General features: G+C 40.1%; 1 protein-coding gene across 3 annotated transcripts in view; it reads right to left on the bottom strand.

The window, feature by feature from the left end:
- Positions 1–20,148, bottom strand: part of cdon (cell adhesion associated, oncogene regulated) — a 180,876-nt gene that overhangs the window by 27,486 nt on the left and 133,242 nt on the right. For all 3 annotated transcript variants that reach the window (XM_055660860.1, XM_055660859.1, XM_055660858.1), the window contains exons 8-11: positions 19,431–19,784; positions 7,059–7,372; positions 5,742–5,916; positions 3,155–3,289 (exon numbers count right to left, since the gene is read on the bottom strand). In XM_055660860.1, the coding sequence (XP_055516835.1) occupies positions 3,155–3,289; positions 5,742–5,916; positions 7,059–7,372; positions 19,431–19,784 (978 nt within the window). The remainder of the gene's footprint in view (positions 1–3,154; positions 3,290–5,741; positions 5,917–7,058; positions 7,373–19,430; positions 19,785–20,148) is intronic.

Raw genomic sequence — 20,148 nt, forward strand, 5'->3', positions numbered from 1 at the left:
TTGTCATCAAGGTGTTGGAGAGCGCAAATTATTTAACGACGTTGATAAAAACAAGTAAAATTTAAGACTACAGTTGAAAATCTTAGGTCTGTTTAAGTCACAAATAACACCCGAAATTGGTAGAATAATTACTGATATTTCCTTTTGAATATCATCCTGTTTCTAGAGCGACTAGCTCTGTCTTGTTATTGTTGTTATCTAACCTCATGACTACTAAAGATATTCACCCCCATTTAAATTGTTATGTTTCCAAACTATCAAGAACCTGATCAAATGAAGTTACTTGCAGCACAAGTCGGTAAAAGAATAACAGATTTATATAAAATACCAAATAGCCAATTATAATTTTTGTCCAAAGGCACTACTGTGTGACTTACACAGTGGCAAGCAATGTTAAAACTATGCAGAAGTAAAAAACAATTAACAACAATTATTGGCCTTTAAAAACTCAGATTGATAGTAATACATTACTTCCACGAGCAAGACTTAATTATTGTTTAACTAGCCAAGGGAGAGTCTTAATTCATTACTAAATACACTGTTCAAATTTCTTGATGTGTTTGCTGAGATTGCAGCTAAAATAGCTGAGGAGAATATTTTGGTGCCACATCAGTACTGTACCAAAGTAGTGGTCCCACATTTATATTGTTTGTTTGATAATATCACTGTTTGAGCGGAAGAGCATGCTGAAAGTAACTGCACAAGGAAAGCAGCCAACATCAGCAGGGCAGCTAACAACCCCCATCAAGGCATTTTCATTAAGTTCCATCATAGCATCTCAGAGAGCAATTATTAAAGACATAGCAGTGAAAAAGAAACTATTTGCTTTGAAACAGTAACAATGTCAGGTGAGGAAAATACTGTTAATTTTTACATACAATATACTGGTTCTTTCTATGATGCCTCTGATCTAACTGTTCCCCTCCACTATCTCAGTAAAGAGGGGGGGGGGGGAAGAGAGAGAGAGAGAGAGAAGAGGGGTTATTGATGACAGCTATGTAACTAATCTCTGAACCAGGCAAGAACCAGAATAAAAACAGACGCAAAGTGCTGGAGTAATTCAGCAGGTCAGGCAGCATCTCTGGAGAACATGGATAGGTTGCTCTCTCCGGAGATGCTCTCTGTCCGGCTGAGTTACTGCATCATTTTCTGTCTTTTTTTGTAAATCTGCATCTGCAGTTCCTTGCATCACAAGAATTGGAATACATAGGTATTAAGAAATGCACATTTTGCATTTTGATTAATTATGAAGTTAAAAGATCAAATTAACATATCAAATATTTGGTTCTAGCATGAAGCATATCAAACTTGTAGCCTTTCATCTAGACTTCCCATTTGATATTTGTACATAGTAGGTAATGCCTGACACTGGTCAAATTAATTTCATTCGCTTTCCTGGAGCCGCTGAAGAGAAGACACCTACATCAATCATCAGTGAAATTTAAACCAGGTTCTGAGGTGATTAAAAGACCACTTGAAACATATTGCATGTTTGCACTTTGATTCAAAAGGATGCAAGCATAGTAAAAATAACATCACAGATGTGTCAAGTAATTTGAACACAGGAACAGATCAGTTTTGTCAAAATAATACTTACTGAAATCAGAGCAACTTTAGAGAGCAAAGAAGACAGAAGAACAGTGTTAGTAAAAACAAATTATCAAGACAGAATGGATTTCAGTGTTAGACCTAGTCATTTGGCAATGACACTACAATTTAAAACAATATTATTGGACAAATTACAAAGTAGTAATAAAGGCTCACACAGTATGAGGACTAGTATTAGATATCGATGTCATGAGCAAAATTTATACTGAACTTACATTGGCTTTAGTGCTTTAGTAACCAACTTGAGTTCTTAAATTTCAATCTACAAATTCGGAGGTTTGACTGAATTGATTCTTGCTTCTGAAATCTCCGATGTAACAACTGGTGTCTGATGCTCTCATGCCCCATCCATAGAGATATGTGTCCACCATTACACCCCCTCTAGACCACAAATTAATTATTTCAGTGGTCTGGATTTGAATTCTGGAATCTTTTTTGAAAATATATTACAATATTTGTTAAGGACAGTTCAGTCCTGCAATGGCAGTGATTACACAAGGAATCTTCACTGCGTTTGTGGACACATATTTTATAGTCAGGAGAGCAGACAGTGTTGGCAATTTGCTAGCCTCCACTCAGTAACTCGACTGAACAGAGATATTAAAGAATCAAATATTCTGAATAACCCCACCCTTATTCTTACTGTCAAGATCTGTAGCAATTTCAAAAAATGATAACTAACACTGAATAATTAAATAAAGTTTGGAATAGAATTAAATTGGCACTAGGTAACTCTAATGTACATCTTAAAGACACAGCAGCCGCCAGTCTTTTCAGCTCTTCATAAATACAAGCTTGTAGGAACCTTTCTGTACCCATGATGTCCCTTTCAGCATTGTCTGCTTCAATACCATTCCCTTCATCTTATTCATAACGCATCCCCGCCCACATTCCTCCACCATATCTCCAAGAATCTGTCCATTTACTGCACACTGACAAAATCAGCAGGTCCATGAATTAATCATGCACTTCATGATTAATATTATATCAGGGCTTGGAGTAAGCAGTTTCTAATGGGAGGGTTTGAGAAAGAATAGAGTGAAAATAGTTTCTGAAAAAATAGCAAAAGGGAAAAGGGTTATTATTTATTAAAGTGAGGCAGGAAGAGTTAAGTTGGGCTGAGGATAGAATAGGACCGAAGGTTATATATTTTTAAAGAAGGACAGATGTCACCATTTAGATGAAGGTTATATCAATGTTTACATTTATATATACACATATAAAGAGAAAAGTAGGATTTTGTTTTAATTGTTACAAAACGGAAAGGAACGTTATGGTTGATTAGGACAAGCAATAGGTTTGAATGGATTAAGTACAAAACAAGCATCTACACAGGTTGTGCTTGTGCAAGATTCTATAATAGGGTGATTGAGTATTAAAATGGCATTACGCTGCTGGCTATGGCTCTACGGCTTACAAATGCTCTGGCAGCATTCGGTTTGAGCTAAAAATCAAAGGCGAGGATTGTTTTAGGATTCAGTTGAGTAAAGTCAGGGTCAAGAGAAAAAAGTGACCACAAGACCATGGAGTGTGGAGGAGTTAGTACCTCCGCTGTGTCGTGCTGGATCGTGGATTACCACACCAAAATTAGTGTTGCTCTTATCCTCGATTGCTGTTTGTTTGGGGACTCCCACTGGTTGAGAGGGTGTCCGAGAGTTTTCCTTCGATGTCGAGGATCGCCCTGAGGGGGAGAAAATAGATTTGACTATTAGAGCAAAGAACAGATGCAATAAAGTATTTAGAGCAGTCCGCAACCACTGCATGTAACATCACAGTGCTATGCTCTCAACATTAACACTGGCTTGCATTGTGTACTTCAAAACTATAAAAGTTCAAACAAAGAAAGGCATTGTTTTGCACATCAACTCTTTGGTCTTCTCACTTATTTTTCATTAACTTCATTTAACAAACAGACAAGTGGTCACCTAGAACTACGATTTTAAGTACTACAGTCCTTTTAATTTAATTAAAAAATATAATACCCCAAATGCATTTCCAAAATTGCCTGAGGGAGTGGAGAAAGGCTGTGCTCTTACCACATTTAACCATTTAGATGAGCACATGAAATGCCATGGGACAAAGATATGGGAGCCATGGAAATAAGATTAGGTAATCAATGGATTGCATGGACATGTTGGGCCAAACGGCCTGTTTCCATGACATATTACTTTATTGTCCTGTGTCGTATTCAGACAAATTGGGTTAATACTGTGCATTCAAAATAATGATTTTTTTTATTTGCAGCATCTGAGATCTTGCCATCATTAAGACAGGTGGTGAATCAACACCAAAACTGCAAAGAAACAGCATCTCAAAGCTAAAACTACAGACTACATGCAACAGCATTCCTTTATGCTCTGCAAATGATGTGTTAAACAAACTTTATCTTTGTAAGCCACAGACATAAAAAGAGTGGTGAATCTCTGAAATTCTCTGTCACAGAAGGTAGTTGAGGCCAGTTCATTGGCTATATTTAAGAGGGAGTTAGATGTGGCCCTTGTGGCTAAAGGGGTCAGGAGGTTATGGAGAGAAGGCAGGTACAGGATACTGAGTTGGATGATCAGCCATGATCATATTGAATGGGCCGAATGGCCTACTCCTGCACCTATTTTCTATGTTTCTATAATCTGGCAGTGAAATATACTTCTGAATTTACACTCAATAAATTAATACACCCTGCTGCCCAACATTCTATAGTGGTCTCAATAGTTCACTGGTATACTGATAGATATACTAGAGTCAACAAAGGCTAAATAATTTAAAAAAAGGATTTAATGATAAAAAATAAATTTCAAATCATCAACTTCATTAATTCTACCAGAATCAAGCAGCACATTAAGAAAAATGTGAAAATAAGGCACAGCTCCCTGAGTTTTAAAGATTGGACATCACAGTTCCATGTTTTCAAGCCAAAAGTAAACTTAATGTGTGGACAAGAGTGTTTCGTTTACTAGCAACAAATCTATTTAATTGATAAAAATATTATAGTGAATTATGCAGCGTCAAATAGAGGAGATTGTAGCTTGAAATCCATGTCACCATGTTTCAAATTGTTCCTGTTCACCCATTTTGTTTGAGGTCTAGTCTATGATTCATAGTCTGCCCAGATTCACATTTAGCCAGATATTAATTTAGAATTGTGGCAGCAGCTGATTGATAACAGGCTCTTCTACCATGACAGCTGGAATTTTTGTGCAGTTATCAGAAAAAAATGTTTTGATTTCCGTTGGAAAAATACTGCTTATCTTTTTCATCTCTAGAACATCCTTTGGCATTGCACTCATGTGGTTACATTCCACATGTCCAAACAGTGAGAACTGGCAGAGAATATGACTGTAATGGACATCTAAAAGAAACCCAATCCGATCCTTGCTCAACAATAAAGCAACCCGTTAAAAAAAATAAAATTAATGATAGCAATCAGAGGATTCAGGATGATTCTTTTTAAATCAGTTGCAGAAATCAATTTTAGCAACTTCAATAGTGCTTTATTTGTTACATATGCAACTGCAGAGTGAAATTCCTTTTGCATATATTACACATGCGGGCACTGGCATTTTTGCAGGCATATTCACAATGCAAGGTCCGGTTGGCCCGCGTGCTCGAAGTACTGGAGCAGTTCCCGCAAACTGACATCCCCCTCCTGTCACTGATATAGATGAAATCAATGGACATGATCTTGAGACTTATCTTATATGCGTGACCCTTAATCATGCTGTGTAAAACATTTATCGTCGCTTTTCTAACAAGAATGTTCATACAAAATCAATTGCTACGAATGTAACCGGTGAAAATAACGTTTCATAGCCTCAGAATTAAAGGGTGCTCTTTTAGAAAGGAGGCGAGGAGGAACTTCTTTAATCTGAGGGTAATTAACCTGTGGAACTCATTGCCACAAGAGGGCTGTGGAGGCCAAGTCAGTGGACATTTTTAAGGCAGAGATAGACAAATTCTTCATTAGAACGGATGCCAAGAGTTATGGGGAGAAAGGCAGGAAAATGGGATTAGGAGGCAGAGATCAGCCCTGATTGAATGGCAGAGTGGACTCGATGGGCCGAATGGCCTAATTCTACTCCTGTAACTTGTGAACCTGTCAGTCAGTGCATTAGTGTAATTTTTACTTTAAAGCCTACCTTTCCCAGTTCGGAATGTCAGCATAGCTGGCTGACCTTCACCAGTGGCACTCCGTGCAACCATTAGCACTTCATACAAGCTAGAGGATTCAAGCTCGCCGAGTTGCAGTTCATTCTCACTACCAGGAACCCGGATGGTGTGCCAACTTCCCAACATATTCCCGCTGTTGTCAAGCTGCAATGGAAATAAGAAATCAGGCAAGGCAACATTGGGATCCTCAATTCCACTTGACTTTGCCCGACTTTCCTGCATTATACCCTGTTGTGCTGAAAAAGACACGAGTCTAGGATTCATGTAGGTCAAGATATCAATGCAATGCAACTAACTAACTAAGTCTGCTGATTTCATGCTGAACAGAAAAATTGTTAATACAATATTCCTTTTACTTGGATTAGAGCAAGCCATTATTAATGAGGGTTAGAAGTAATAACCAGATTGTAAATATGAGGGTTGAAAAGAAAGGTGGGTGACAGCTAGAAAGCTGGAGAAGGTCAGAACGAAAGCAGGTCAATGCTGCAGAGATATATTTGAAAGCAATAGATAGCCACTGTAAAACTTATGGAATGAGATCTGATCAATGGACGGCCTACTAAGATGACTGTAGATCTAGAACTGCTGCATAAGCATTAATACTCTCACAGTGATGGGTTAATGCATTGGCACCTCTCAGTATTATGCACACATATGTTGAGGCAGAGATACCCTTCTGTTTTGTCAGTTCAACCGCCTCACCAATTGTCCCCTTAACTGCTCTTGCCTCAACCCTTGCCTCCTAAAATGAACTCTGCTCTCTCTCCCCCTCCTGTGGGCACCTGCCCCCACAAGCACCCAGAGTCTGCCCACCCCCCCCACTCACCTCGACACTGGCTAAGCTCTGGTCCTCACTATGTCCCGACTACAGCCTAGCTTTCAGATTTCACCCCCCCCCCCACCCACCCAAAGTTCTTGCTGCTGATGTAGAGGTGTTCTGTCGAATACTTTGCTGAGAGCCAATGGTTCAGACAGTAGCTGGTACGTGCGGCGACTGCTGGCAGCCTCCTGAATATAATGGCATTGATAATACAGTGTGTGATTTGCAAGGTGTAAAATAGCAGGAAATGTCCCAATATATGCGTGTGGGGATTTTTCCATTTCCAGCTCCATTTTAGGCTTGTCTGAGCAATGTCATTGATTAAATATACACACACAAGGAAGGGATTGCACATTTTAACATTTACAACCATTGTACAAAACAGACATCCATCCCAACAGTCAACCATGGACTTCTCTCTGAACTTCACAAATGTTCTCCTTACAGATACGTGTCAACATCATACCTTGCGATACTTGACGAAGTAGGCATTGATGGGCGAGCCGCCATCTTTCCCCGCTCTCCAAATCAAATCGTAACTATCTGGGTTAGTGGTATAGGGAGCGCTGAGAATGATGGGGGCATCAGGTGGGGAGGCAACGTCCGTCCTCTGTGTCGCCTTAGGGGCAACAATCTCCTTTGTTGGCTGCTGTTGCCGGGGCACAATGTCGTGGTTATAACCATAGTCTACGCTTTCATCACCTTCATCACTCTGAACAATATCGGAGCCTCTCGCTGCAATTGTGGACTCTAGGTCATCAACCCCGGCCTTTGTTTCAACTGAAACGAATGGGGAAAAGAAAATAAAAATGTTGTAATTATTCTCAAAAGTATAGACACTTTTGTCAATTGAAAGAATGCTGACTACTTAACATTCTTTATCTTTCCACCACCCCCAGCACATTTAAATTCCAATAGTCCCAAGTAGTAAAATTGTTATTCAGAGTCAGAGGAAACATACACCCTGGTCCACAGATGTTCTGCTCACCGCCTCTTGCAAGAAAACCAAGGAAAACTATCAACATTTCTCATTTAATTGAAGCCAGACTATGTTTGCTCTCGTTTATTTATTTAGGATACCACAGGCAGCAGCAGGATAGGGGAGGATGGGCCACACTTGTTGAAACTGGCAAGTCTCTCAATAACAAAGAAGCTATCAATTCCAAGAGGCTGCCAGCACCTCTCAGCTGATCTCTTTAAGTGTTTATCCTTGAACATCCAGTTGCAATCATTTAACCCTGGTGGTGCTGGCTTGGAGCCTTTGCCTGGGATGTATTTACCATGCCAAAGGATGCAATAAAACAAAAGTTGTTTGTAGTACTAATCTGCAATAAAGTCTAGGCAGTCGGAACTGAGATTGCTGATGACTCTTTAGATATCAGGACGTCCGTAATGAGCATCTCGAGAGATTTTTGGAAAGCAAAACAACGTCAGTCTCCATATATTATCCCAACGCACCCTGTTTCACTATAATGTTGATTTACAGAGTTCATGTTAAGCAGCTGACTATTGCAAGAGAATTATTCAGCGTGCAAACTGGCCACTGCTTTTCAAATAATACAATGCATCAAAAGTATGTACATCATAAGTATATGGAGAGGCATTTGTGAAAACAACAGTGAGCTGCCTTACAGCTCCAGAGAATCAGACTCAAACCCAACCTCGAGTGCTTCCCACGTCTTGTTTCAACATTCCCTCAGTGACTGTGCAAGTCCCACATGTGCTGTAGATTAATGGGCAAGTGTAGACTTCCCCATAGTGCATGTTAATAGCAAAATCGGAATCAAAAGCAAGCTGATGGCCATATAAGAGAGAAGTTACATGAAAACAAGGAAAGGAGAAGAATGTAACTAAGCAGATGCCCTCAAAGCCAGCATTGGTATTGGTTTATTATAGTCAAGTGCACAGAGATAGTATGACAAGCTTTTGTTTGAGTGCTATTCATTTAAATCAGTCTGAAGAAGGGTCTCGACCCAAAACGTCACCTATTCCTTCGCTCCATAGATGCTGCCTCACCCCCGATTTTCTACAGCATTTTTGCCTACCTTTGATTTTTCCAGCGTCTGCAGTTCTTTCTTAAACATTTAAATCAAACCATCACGAGTCCAATCAAGCCATGCACAAGTATAATAGGGTAGTGCAAAAAGAAAAATATGAGTGTGCAGAAGAGTGTAAAAGCATTACAGTTGCAGAGGAAAAGTCCAATGTCTGCAATGAGATACAATGGAAGATTAGGACTAGACCCGAGATCATGAGAGTCTGACAACAGTGGGGAAGAAGCTGCTCCTGAATCGGGTGGTATGTGGTTTCAAGCTTTTGTATCTGCTGTTTTAAGGGAGAGAGGAGAAGTGGAAATGACCGCGGGTGAAAAAGTTCTTTGATTCGAAGTGACTGTGCCTAGATTATCGGGAACAATAAAATTATAATTTATTTACATAAATAAGGAAGTGCTTAATTTGCATCACAGAACATTAAAATATTTACCTATTGAAACCTTGTTACAGTCTGGAACAATCAAATCAATGGCACACTGCAGCAAGCAAACAATTAGATTCTAACTGGTTACAGTATGAATGCAAACATGGATAGACTGCAAAAAAGGCCATTCCCCAATATACATATTCAATTAAAATTGTATTTTTGGAGTTTTATGAAACTCTACAGGTTTTGGTATTGAAGCAACTTTTGTAATGTTTGGTTCTGGGTTTGAAAGGAGGTACTGGAAGCTTGCTTGAGCTTCTGGAAGCCTGGACTGGATTCTGAAAACTTCATAAACAAAGTGTCAATATCTAGGAGCAAATCACTGGGTAATGGGGAGAAGGCAGGCACGGGTTATTGATTGGGGCCGATCAGCCATGATCACAATGAATGGCGGTGCTGGCTCGAAGGGCCGAATGGCCTCCTCCTGCACCTATTTTCTATGTTTCTATGTAAACACCATCAAGGAGGACTCCTGCATCCTTGCAGAAGTCACTGATTCCAATAACTTTACTAACAACTTCCTTCACTTTCACTTGGATTATCCCCGACACCTCTCTCCCATGCTCGATCTCAGAATCAATCACAGGAGACTGACATCAAGAAGCTGCCTGACCCATCGAGTTCCTCCAGCCTTTTGATTTTTGGTCAAGATTTCAGCATTTGCAGTTTCTTGAGGTGCAATAACTAGTCTTGATTCAACTTTATCAAAAAGCCTGGATGGAATTTGCAACCTTCGCGTGGTCCGCCCTGTTTCGATGAATGCACAATCAAATAAGAACAAATAGAACAAGTCGTCCTACAACTTTAGTCTGTGCACGCCATACGCAAGAAGATCAGAAAGCCTTTTAACAATATGAACACTTCATGTTGTTATCAATTTCATCCATAATTTCATAGTTCTACAAACCTCCGCTATGGTTCCTACTTATCACTTGTTCACTTGGGAACTCAACCTGATAGGTTTAACTAATAATAATACAATTGCTTACCATTGATCACAGTCCAAATGTTTTCAAGGGAGTTAGATTTAGCTCTTAGGGCTGAAGGAATCAAGGGATATGGGGAAAAAGCAGGAACAGGGTACTGATGTTAGATGAGCCATGATCATATTTAATGGCGGCGCTGGCTCGAAAGGCCGCATGTCCTACTCCTGCACCTATTTATCTAACCAAGCCAACAAATGAGTTTTTTTCTGACTGCTTTCATAGCCACAATTCCCATGTGTTCAGTACAAAGTTATGCAAAAAGTAGTAGTTATTATGAATCCACCCTATACATCTCCTCTATTCCCACGACGAAACAAAACAGTAACTGAGAGGTTTTAATACCTCATCTATACAAGCCAAGTTTGGTTCACCTCGTCTATGAGTGTTTAACACTTTGACACCGAAACCTTGCGGCTTTCGCCTGTAATTTCAGCCATAATTACTGGAAAGTTTCATAGACCACATTTAAAGCATAGTTCACATTTTCACACTTCCGACATCAGAGTTTGCGTGCAGTTTACTGCAACACACATTCTATAGTCAGTTGTAATGCAATGAGATTTCCTTTCTTTGCATCCTACAATCCAACCTAACAGGCATCTCTGATATGGAACCTACCATTTCAAGTGGTAATCCAAGCATCTCTTTCTCCATTTGATGAGGCCACATTTGGAGTACTGTATTCAGTTTGTCACCATGTATTGGAAGGATGTCACCATGCTATGTTGGAAGACTTGAGGGTTATGCACTAAGGCAGAACCAGGCTAGAATTCCAGAGTACAAGGCAGAGGGGTGACAGATCATGAGGGAAAAAAGATTATGCCTTCAACAGCGAGTAGGGGGGCCCCCTGCCTAATCTACTCTCGGCTCGGGGATTTCCTTGAGGTTTTTTGCGGGGAGGGGGGTGTGAGGAGGAATGGAGAAGGGGGAGAGGGGGAGGTGTGTTGTTCGCTCACGACAGCGTTCTCTGTCTCTCTCTATCTCTGCCTCTCTCCAGTCGCCGTGCTTCACGCACACAGCCCCGGCTCCACCCCTCTCCCCCTGGGGAGACCCTTGAACATACACATTTCTAGCACATTAAGTGCCTGGAAGGCTCTCTCCCTCCCCCCCTTCTTTCCTCCCTCCCACCTCTGTCTTTTCCCTTCTCTCATTCGCTCAACCCCTTCTTTCTCTCCTTCCCTCCCTCTTTTCTCTACTTCCCTCCCTCCCTTCTGGCCTTTCTCCCTTCTCTCCCTCCCTCCTCTCCCACACACACATCACGCACAGACAACTAACACACACAACTAAGTTAAGATGGGGCTGAAGCCCAAAATTGAATGCCTGGACTGGTTTATCACCAATAGTTATTGGTTTTCCAGGATCTAGTTAATTAAATTGCTTTTTTTTTTTTCATTTCAGTCACTAAAACAAGTGGTATTGTAACTATGTACTTTTCAGAGGTGATCTACACATTTTGTTTGTTACTTGTAGGCTTACATGCATGCAATTTTATATTAAAATGTAGTTTAGATCTGTTTGGTCCATTAAGTCGCAGGCACTTTAAGCGCACATTTTGAATACTTTCCATTCTACCATAGAGATATAAAGTCTATAATAGACTTTCATTATATTTCTATGAATCTACAGACCTTGGCTGGGAACCTGGGGCTCACCAAAATTGTTCCCAATTGAGCCCCGCATCTCCTAAGGCCGGCCCTGACTGCACAGATTATTTTACTTGGAGTAAGGGAATCAAGAACCAGAGGACATAAACTCAAGGCGAGAGTGGAAAGATTTAATACAGACCAGAGGGGCAATGTTTTTACCCAGACGGTGATAGGTTTATGGAACAAGTTGCCAGAGGATATAGTTGAGGCAGACACTATAACAACATTTAAAAGACATTTGGACTGGTACATGCATAGGAAAGGTTTAGAGGGATACGGCTCAAACCTGGGCAGGTGGGACTAGCTTAGATGGGGCATCTTTTTGACATGGGCAAGTTGGGCCGAAGAGCCTGTGTCAGTGCTGTATGACTAGGATTATTTAATCCATAATTGAGCTCATCCCGTACATGTATAAAGTTGTAACATGCTAACTAATCAATCATCTGGCCTTGTCCACATTGGTGCCAAACTTGATGCGTCACATGCTAATTCAGCTCACGTGCAGTATCATAATGAACACAGACACAAGATGCTGGAGTAACTCAGCGACACAGGCAGCATCTCTGGGGTGAAGGAATGGGTGACATTTTGGGCTGAGACCCTTCTATAATGAACACAATCCTTTATTGCATCTCCCACGTGCATTGTTGCTCCATGCTCCAGTCATTTCACTTCTTTTTCAGGTGATACCACCTCCAGTTTAAATTCCATTTGGAATATTTTGGAGGACCAAGAAACCAAGAACCAAGCAAACAACAATGCAAGAAATTATGCTCAACAGCGTGCTAACCCCTGGATTTCCTTGGGTTTTTTGCATTATTAATGCCCTTTTTGCAGTAATGCCCTTGACATTTCTACTCACTACGTGTAGGCAATTACTTTATGTTGCAAAAATGTACAAATCTTTGGGCAGTTAATGTGTCAGCACGCCCTCAGGATGTTGGAGGAAACCAGACAACTCAAGAAAACTAGGCAGTTGTACAGAAAACATAGATCTAGGTCCTTGCATCTATGAAACAGCACCTTATTGTTGCACCATCGCAATGCAAATACCAATAGGTAATGTGAACCAACACCTTGTTAAAAATCAATTGCACGGGCATAGATTTGGTGCTCTTTTGTAAATACATTTAATCCTATAAACTCCTTGTCAAGACTTGTGAAATGAATAGCCAGCATTATTCCCACTCTCACCCATCAAGTGTGTGTTGAGGTGCCGCTTGACGAAGAGCAGTCTCCTTCACCTTAGATGTTTAGGACTCTATTAAATACTATAAAGGGCACTTGATTTCTCGGACTGTTTCAGTCATCTATCTATTGTGATTAGTCATTGGGTCATACAGGGGAACAGAGCCCAACTCATCAGCCAACCATGTAGTTTTAACCTGCTTTTGGCCTTTTTCTGAACCTTTCTATGCAATTTTAGGTCGACATAAAAGGAAAAGGGCACACTGGCCTGACCTGCTGAGCTGGCCTCAGCATGCCTGACCTGCTGAGCTGGCCTCCTGCTCTGCAGTTCCCAACTCTCTGTCTTGGTTCTTTTGTCTACGTTTCCACCCTCCAAACTGCTCTCAATCATCTGTGCCATTAATCTGGAAACAGTGCAGATTTACGAAGATGTCGCAATGACTCGAGGACCCGAGTCCTAGGGAGAGAAGCGGCAGACTAGGGACTTATTCCTCGGAGTGCACAAGGCTGAGGGGTGATTTTATAGAGGTCCATAACATCTGCCATGCCGCTGCCATTGCCTATAGCAACTAAGGTCCTCCACTCCTGTCTGTTCTGGGCTAGCTTCTGGACACTGCCCCAGGTCAGGTCCATTGTTTTCATTTCCTCCTCTACAGTTCGACGTGGTTTTGGGTCTCCCCCTTTTCCTTTTCCCTTCCCGTGTCCAGTGCAGGGCTATTTTTGGGATGCTGTCTGGTTCTCTTCTCAGTATATGGCCAATCCAGTTCCAGCGCCTTCTCTTATGTTTGGCATTTAGAACTTCCACCTTCCTGCCAGTGGCTTCCTTTCGACTTTCCCCATTGACATCCATCCTAGTATCTGTCGATAGCCCTGGAAGTCCACCATGCCCAGTAGTGTTGATTCCTTCAGTTACTGTTTCCGTAACATATTTGTTTTACGAGACAGGGTTGTTAGCCCTGTGCTCAACCTCCAACCTGGAGGACCAGTGGATTGCTCTTTGGCTCGCCTCTACCCTTCGACCTGTCCAGCATGGGAGACAGCTAACAGGAGACGCTGGCATAGCTCTAGGGGTCACTGAGACACACAAGCTCCCCGACCACAACAAGGTTGCAATCCAATGGGGAGTTGAAATATCGCAAGGAGAATAAATAGGATGAATGCAGTCGTTTTCATAGGGTGGGGGGTTAAGAACTAGTGGGCATCTGTTTAAGGTTATAGGGGAAAGATTTAATAGGAATCTGTGGGACAATATTTTCACACAGAGGATGGTGGGTATATAACGGGGCTGCCAGGGGAGGTAGTTGTGGGAGGTACAATAATAACATTTAAAAGACACTTGGATAGGAAAGCTTTAAATGCCAACAAATGGAACTAGCACAAAGGGACTTCTTGGTCATCATGGACAAGTTGGGCCAAAGGGCCTGACTAAATTTGGTGTGTGCAATAATCCAGTCAATATTGCTGCCCCTTGCCATTGTGATTTGGAAAGCTATGAACTTGCACAGTCACACAGACAACTGGAATCATTCACTGGAGAACATCATGGCAATCAATTTTAGTCCAATAAACTCCTGGAAGTTGCCACAGAGGAGCTATGAATTATTTAAGAATTTGTAAAGGAAAACTACCTAGTGATGGTCCATCACCAATGCATCAAGATGCCGATAGCGAATAAACATTAGTGGTTTATTTGCAAGGCAGCACATTTAAATTATTTACATTGAAACTTTAAGCAAACAGAGTTAATATTCCAGGCTGCGACAACGCTACTGCTATAAAGCAGGCAAGCCCCACACAAGTCTCCTTCCTCTTCAAAGGGATCACTAAATTAACATACACTTGAATATAGAGAGAACACGTCTGCAATACTTTAAAATTCTGAGGTTGTTGGGGTTACACATTCAACTTTTTTCCATTCAGTGTGAAGATCAAGGTATAGGATTAAATTTCTTGTGGGTAAACATCCCTCTAAACCATTATATAGTCAACATAACATAATGGATCATATCCATCCGATGACACCACTCTGGCCGTTCAATGACAGCTTAAAGCTGCATCACCCAAGAACATAATAAATAGAAGTGAATCATCCATCCAGCCTTTTAGAGGCAGCACTGTGACTTAACATGATTGATCATCTACCTCATCTCCATCAACCAGCACTCTCTACATACCTCTGAGTTTCTCCAGCTTTTTTGTGTACCCTCTCTCCATACCTCTTGATTCCCTTCATATTCAAAAACCTCTTGATTCCCTTCATATTCAAAAACCAACTGATATGTTTTGAATATATCAAATGACTAGACATGGGTGTAGATAATTTCACAAAGATTCAAAGTTCCTAAATAGGATGAAAAATCGCTTTATCTCAGCTTCGGAACCCTTTTTTGGAGATAGTCTGTACAATCAAATCTACTACAACACTATGACATTTCTAGGAATAACACACAAGGTACAGTCAACACAATCTGCCCCTACAGAAACATTCCCTGCTACTTCTAAGGAAGGCATTCCTTTGAATTCCAATATTATCCAGACATTGCTCTTTCCAAAAGATATTCTATTTTTTTAACTCGTCTGCCTTCTCTCCATTAGATCTACTTCTTGCATCCTTGCTTATTCAGTTAACTCGTCTACATATCCCTTTGTGTGCCCAAGAACAACTATTTTTCTAGTCTGGATCTTGTTTAAACTTTTGATATTAAAATGTGAATAGCTGAGGTTGAAAAACGCATGGCCTGCACATCTAAAAATAACCCGTTTTATTTCCAATAACCAATCCTCCATCACGCTGTTACCACCCAATCTCATGAGGTCCTAATTTTCAGCATTTACTTATGGCACCTTATCAACTATTTAAAAAAAAAAATATGGAAAACATTGACTAATTCCTTCTCATCCACAATCCACAAAATAAAAACAAAATTGTTCAACATAATTTCTCTTTCATAAATCTGTTGACTTTATCTAAACATATTACTAAGTATTCTTCAACTAGAAAATAGGAATTTGAAGCAAGAACAGAGTATTTGGCCCCTCACACACTCGCTTCACCATTCAATACATCTATGGATGATCTTTCACCTTGATATTTACTAGTACTTCCTCATTATTCCTTAATTTCCTTCAAAATTCTATGGCCCTAATAATCCACCATTTTCCCTACCAGTGATACAAGATGTAATTTCCCATTTTCTCTCTGATAGTGGAATCAGTTATGTTGCAATTCAACTTCCAAACCCATTTTAAAATATGGACAGTCTGGAACATACACAATAATACACCTGGCTTTGTGGCTCTCTCTTTTTAAACTCTAATGTAAATGCTGAGAGTGATCAAACCTAATTTCTCCACTGCCTCATCTTTACCACTATTAATTTCTCAGTTGACAAAAATTTAAAAAATTAAATAAATTAGAAAAACTCATCGGGTCAGGAAGACATAAAACAGTAATTCCATTTCTGCTTGTGAAAGGCACAAGATTTATTTTGTGCTGCCTCTGCCATTCCTTTATTCTCTGGAAAGTTCCTCCTGTCTCTGCCTATCAGAGACAATGTTTGCATTTATAACGCTATTTTTAGTAACTACATCAACTTTTAATAGATTTTTCTATTTCTTGCCCATGATTCAATTTTATTTCTTTTGATTTCTTGATGAACTTTTGCTACACCTGATAATTAACTCAATCATAAGACTTTAAGTTTGTTTTTGAGCAATGCACAAAGCTTTTCTTTAATACCCTCATTAACTATTCTTTCTAACCCCTTTTCAAATTAGATTGTTCGTCCAATGCAATGTAAGCTTTATACTCTTCAAAAAATGCAACTTGATATATTTATTCGCAAGCTTTAAACAAAAAATACCTTCCAACTGTTAGTCAACATCTACTATATCTGTGTAGTTTGCATTGCTCAGAGTAGAAACAAGGAATTGCAGATTTCACAAAAAAAGACACAAAGTGCTGGAATAACTCAGCAGGTCAGGCAGCATCTTTGGAGAACATGGATAGATGGTGTGTAAGAAGGAACTGCAGATACAGTTCTGAACCGTTTTGTGTCCGTTTCCTTTCCCCCGACTCTGTGTCTGAAGAAGGGTTTCGACCACAAACATCATCTATTCCTTTTCTCCAGAGATGTTGCCTGGCCCGCTGATTTACTCCAGAATTTTGTGTCTTCATGGATACATGATGCTTTGGGTCCTTACCCAAAACATTGCCTACCTATGTTCTCCAGGGATGTTGTCTGACCCGCTGAGTTACTCCAGCATTTTGTGTCTTGCATTGGTTTGAATTAGCTTTGAAATTAATACAAAATTCCATTGTCAATTACTTTAACAGAGGTCCCCTTCTAATAGGGTCATTATGTATAACTGCACAGTCCTGGAGCTAAATTAGCCCATTTCCTGATTGTCAGACTGATCTAAAAACCTATATTTATTGCATTTCATGAACTTGCCCTCCAACATGCAAGATTACAATTCTACACTGGGAAATTGACACTGGAAATATTTAATATGATGTATCCATTTCTTCATGACATAAGTTCGATTCCACAATAATGGTCATTGGGGCTCTTTGATGCATGCAAGAAAAATAAGCTACTGAAGCAATAAAGATTATACTGTGTGAAATGTCCGGTCCATCATTTCACAGTGCATCCACTAATTATACTAGTATTCCTATGCATCATATAAAAATGTGCCCTCTACACACAATCAAAGCTTGGGAGAGGGAGGGGGTGGGGATGGAAAAGGAGGTTAATCGCATCTTTAATAGACACTGGGTGATATTTTATTGACATTTTTATATACAGTCTTGAGCTATAGAAAATCATTTTCATTATTAAAGAAGCTATGAATTAAGTACCATTATTATTCAGCCTTTCAGCGTTAGCATCGTCTGATATTAAAATTCAGAAAAATCAATTTGTGTAAAGTAAACCAAACTTAACTTTCTCAGCTAAAGAGTCGAGCTAAGACTGCAGCATTAATTAATATATGGGGAGGTAGGGGTTGGGAGTGCATAGTCAGCACCATACAAATGGACACCAGAACTGCTGACAATTCATCCACAAGATCGTTCCAATTTTGAACAGATAATAGCTCTCTCCCACCAAAACCCGGGTCTGGTGAGTGGGAAATTGGAAAAGACAACCCTGGAATGACAGCAGTTTTAACGCTATTACACGCTTCAACAGTTGAGCTGTAATTTTCAAACTCATGTGATCAAAGCAATTGATGTTAGTTAGGAGAGAAAATGAGGCCAGTAACTAAGTGAGTCTATGAGAGGTGTGGACAGACTGACAAGGTCCCGATTTACTTTGGTCTCACTCCGATGAAAAAAGACCTGCTTACTCTTCAGTATTACATTAGAATTGCAATCAGCTTGAAGTATGATCTTAAAAATTGATCTTGGAATGGATCATTGAAAAGTGCTTTGAGTGCATAATCACACCCACACCTAGATAACTGAAGCACCCTAAAAGTTTGCATTTCCAAACCCCAATCTCCGTCGCTGCGCCCTTACTCTTTTTCTTTTATCTGCACTTTCTCTGTAGTTGTAACAATATATTCTGCATGGTTTGATTGAAATCATATGGATGGCTTGTTCTGGATTGCATACAAAACAATTTTTTTTTTACTGTACCTCGGATAAATAACAAAAATAAACCAATACCATCTAATATGGCACAGCGTGCTCTTATTAATTATATTGATAAAAAATGGGTGTTCTGACTTTATTCCGAGTTCCATTATGGGAAAAGATTTGCAAAGGAACAAACAGAAACATTCAAGGATGTGCTCAAACGCTCCATAAAGAAATAGTATAACCCTACTGATGCTCGGGAAAAGGTAACCCATGTCTGGATATGGGCTAGAGAGATCAATGCTCCAAAGGCAGGCAGGTGGAACTAGTATAGATGGGGCATTTTGGTCGGTGTGGACAAGTTGGGCCAAAGGCCCGTTTCCATGCTGTATGACTATGACGGCTCATGATGGAGGAGCAACATTAAGGACGGTATCCATGCATCAAGAGCATACAGAAGCACCGCGTAAAATCATATTGCACCATAAATTAGCCAGCACCTGCTCCAATAGACACCTCCTACTCTATCTGTGGTTCCCACATAGGCTTCATCAGGCACCTCAGAATCCACAAAACAAGTGAAGAAAGCAAACCTTGATCCATGGGGACTACATGAAGTGGAAAAGCAAAAGTAACAGAAGCTTTTATAAACAAAAATCATCAACCATGGATCAGTAATGACAGTATGCTGCAAGCCAATTAGACAACATATATTTAAAGTGACTGTAGAATACAGACCACTAGTTTCCTTAGACTCAGTGTTGTTTTAGGGAAAGGGCCCAATTGAATAAATGCTATTCAGAATTATTTCTTGAGAAATCAGCATTAGAAGAAGCCAGACTGTTAACTTTCAACCAAGTTAAGAGACAATGCTTAGGAGACATCATATCAAATGATCACAATACATGTCAATGTATGATCTGAATGGCCTCAAACAGAAATGTTATGCTTACCAACTGAGAGGGAGGCTTCTGCTTGAACTGAACCCATTTTGTTGGAGGCTTCACAGATGTATTGCCCAGAACTTTCCAATGACGCTGTGCGTATGTAAAGAGAGCTTGATCCGGCTCTGGACACAGTGAGGCGAGGAGTATTGGAGTTTGTACTGCCTGCACCAAATAGTTGAGAATTCCTTGATTTTGACCGAAGAATGTGAGAAGGATGGCTGCTAATCAGTCCGTGACGATCAAACCAGCGGATAATGGGTGTGGGCTGCCCAGTGGCATTGCAAGTTAGTATAACAAAATCTCCTTCAGTCACTCTTATATTCGGGGGTGGGGCGATAATCACAGGCTTTGTGTCTCTATCTGTAAGAAAAATAAACCACACTCTGAAATAAATGTTTTTTCAATTAGCTCAAATTTCATACATTGACATAATAAAACGACCCAGCCCTGTCATTTACCATTACCATGTTCTTGTTCCTTTATGAGAAAGGAAGATCCCTACCGTGTCAATTCTAACATTGCCTAATGACAACACATGCACGTTCCAGTGGTCAGTACTGGGAACGTATACAAGGAAATTCCCCCATCATTCGGTCATCATAAAGTTATCAACAAATCGTTATTACATGACTAAGTTATTGCACTGCATTCCAATTAATTAAGAAAAAGCCAATTTCAGCATGGAATCTTTCTGTATAATTTAGTATCATACAAAGTAATGAGA

The sequence above is a fragment of the Leucoraja erinacea genome, chromosome 32 (assembly GCF_028641065.1).
Source record: "Leucoraja erinacea ecotype New England chromosome 32, Leri_hhj_1, whole genome shotgun sequence".
Lineage (NCBI taxonomy): Eukaryota > Metazoa > Chordata > Chondrichthyes > Rajiformes > Rajidae > Leucoraja > Leucoraja erinaceus.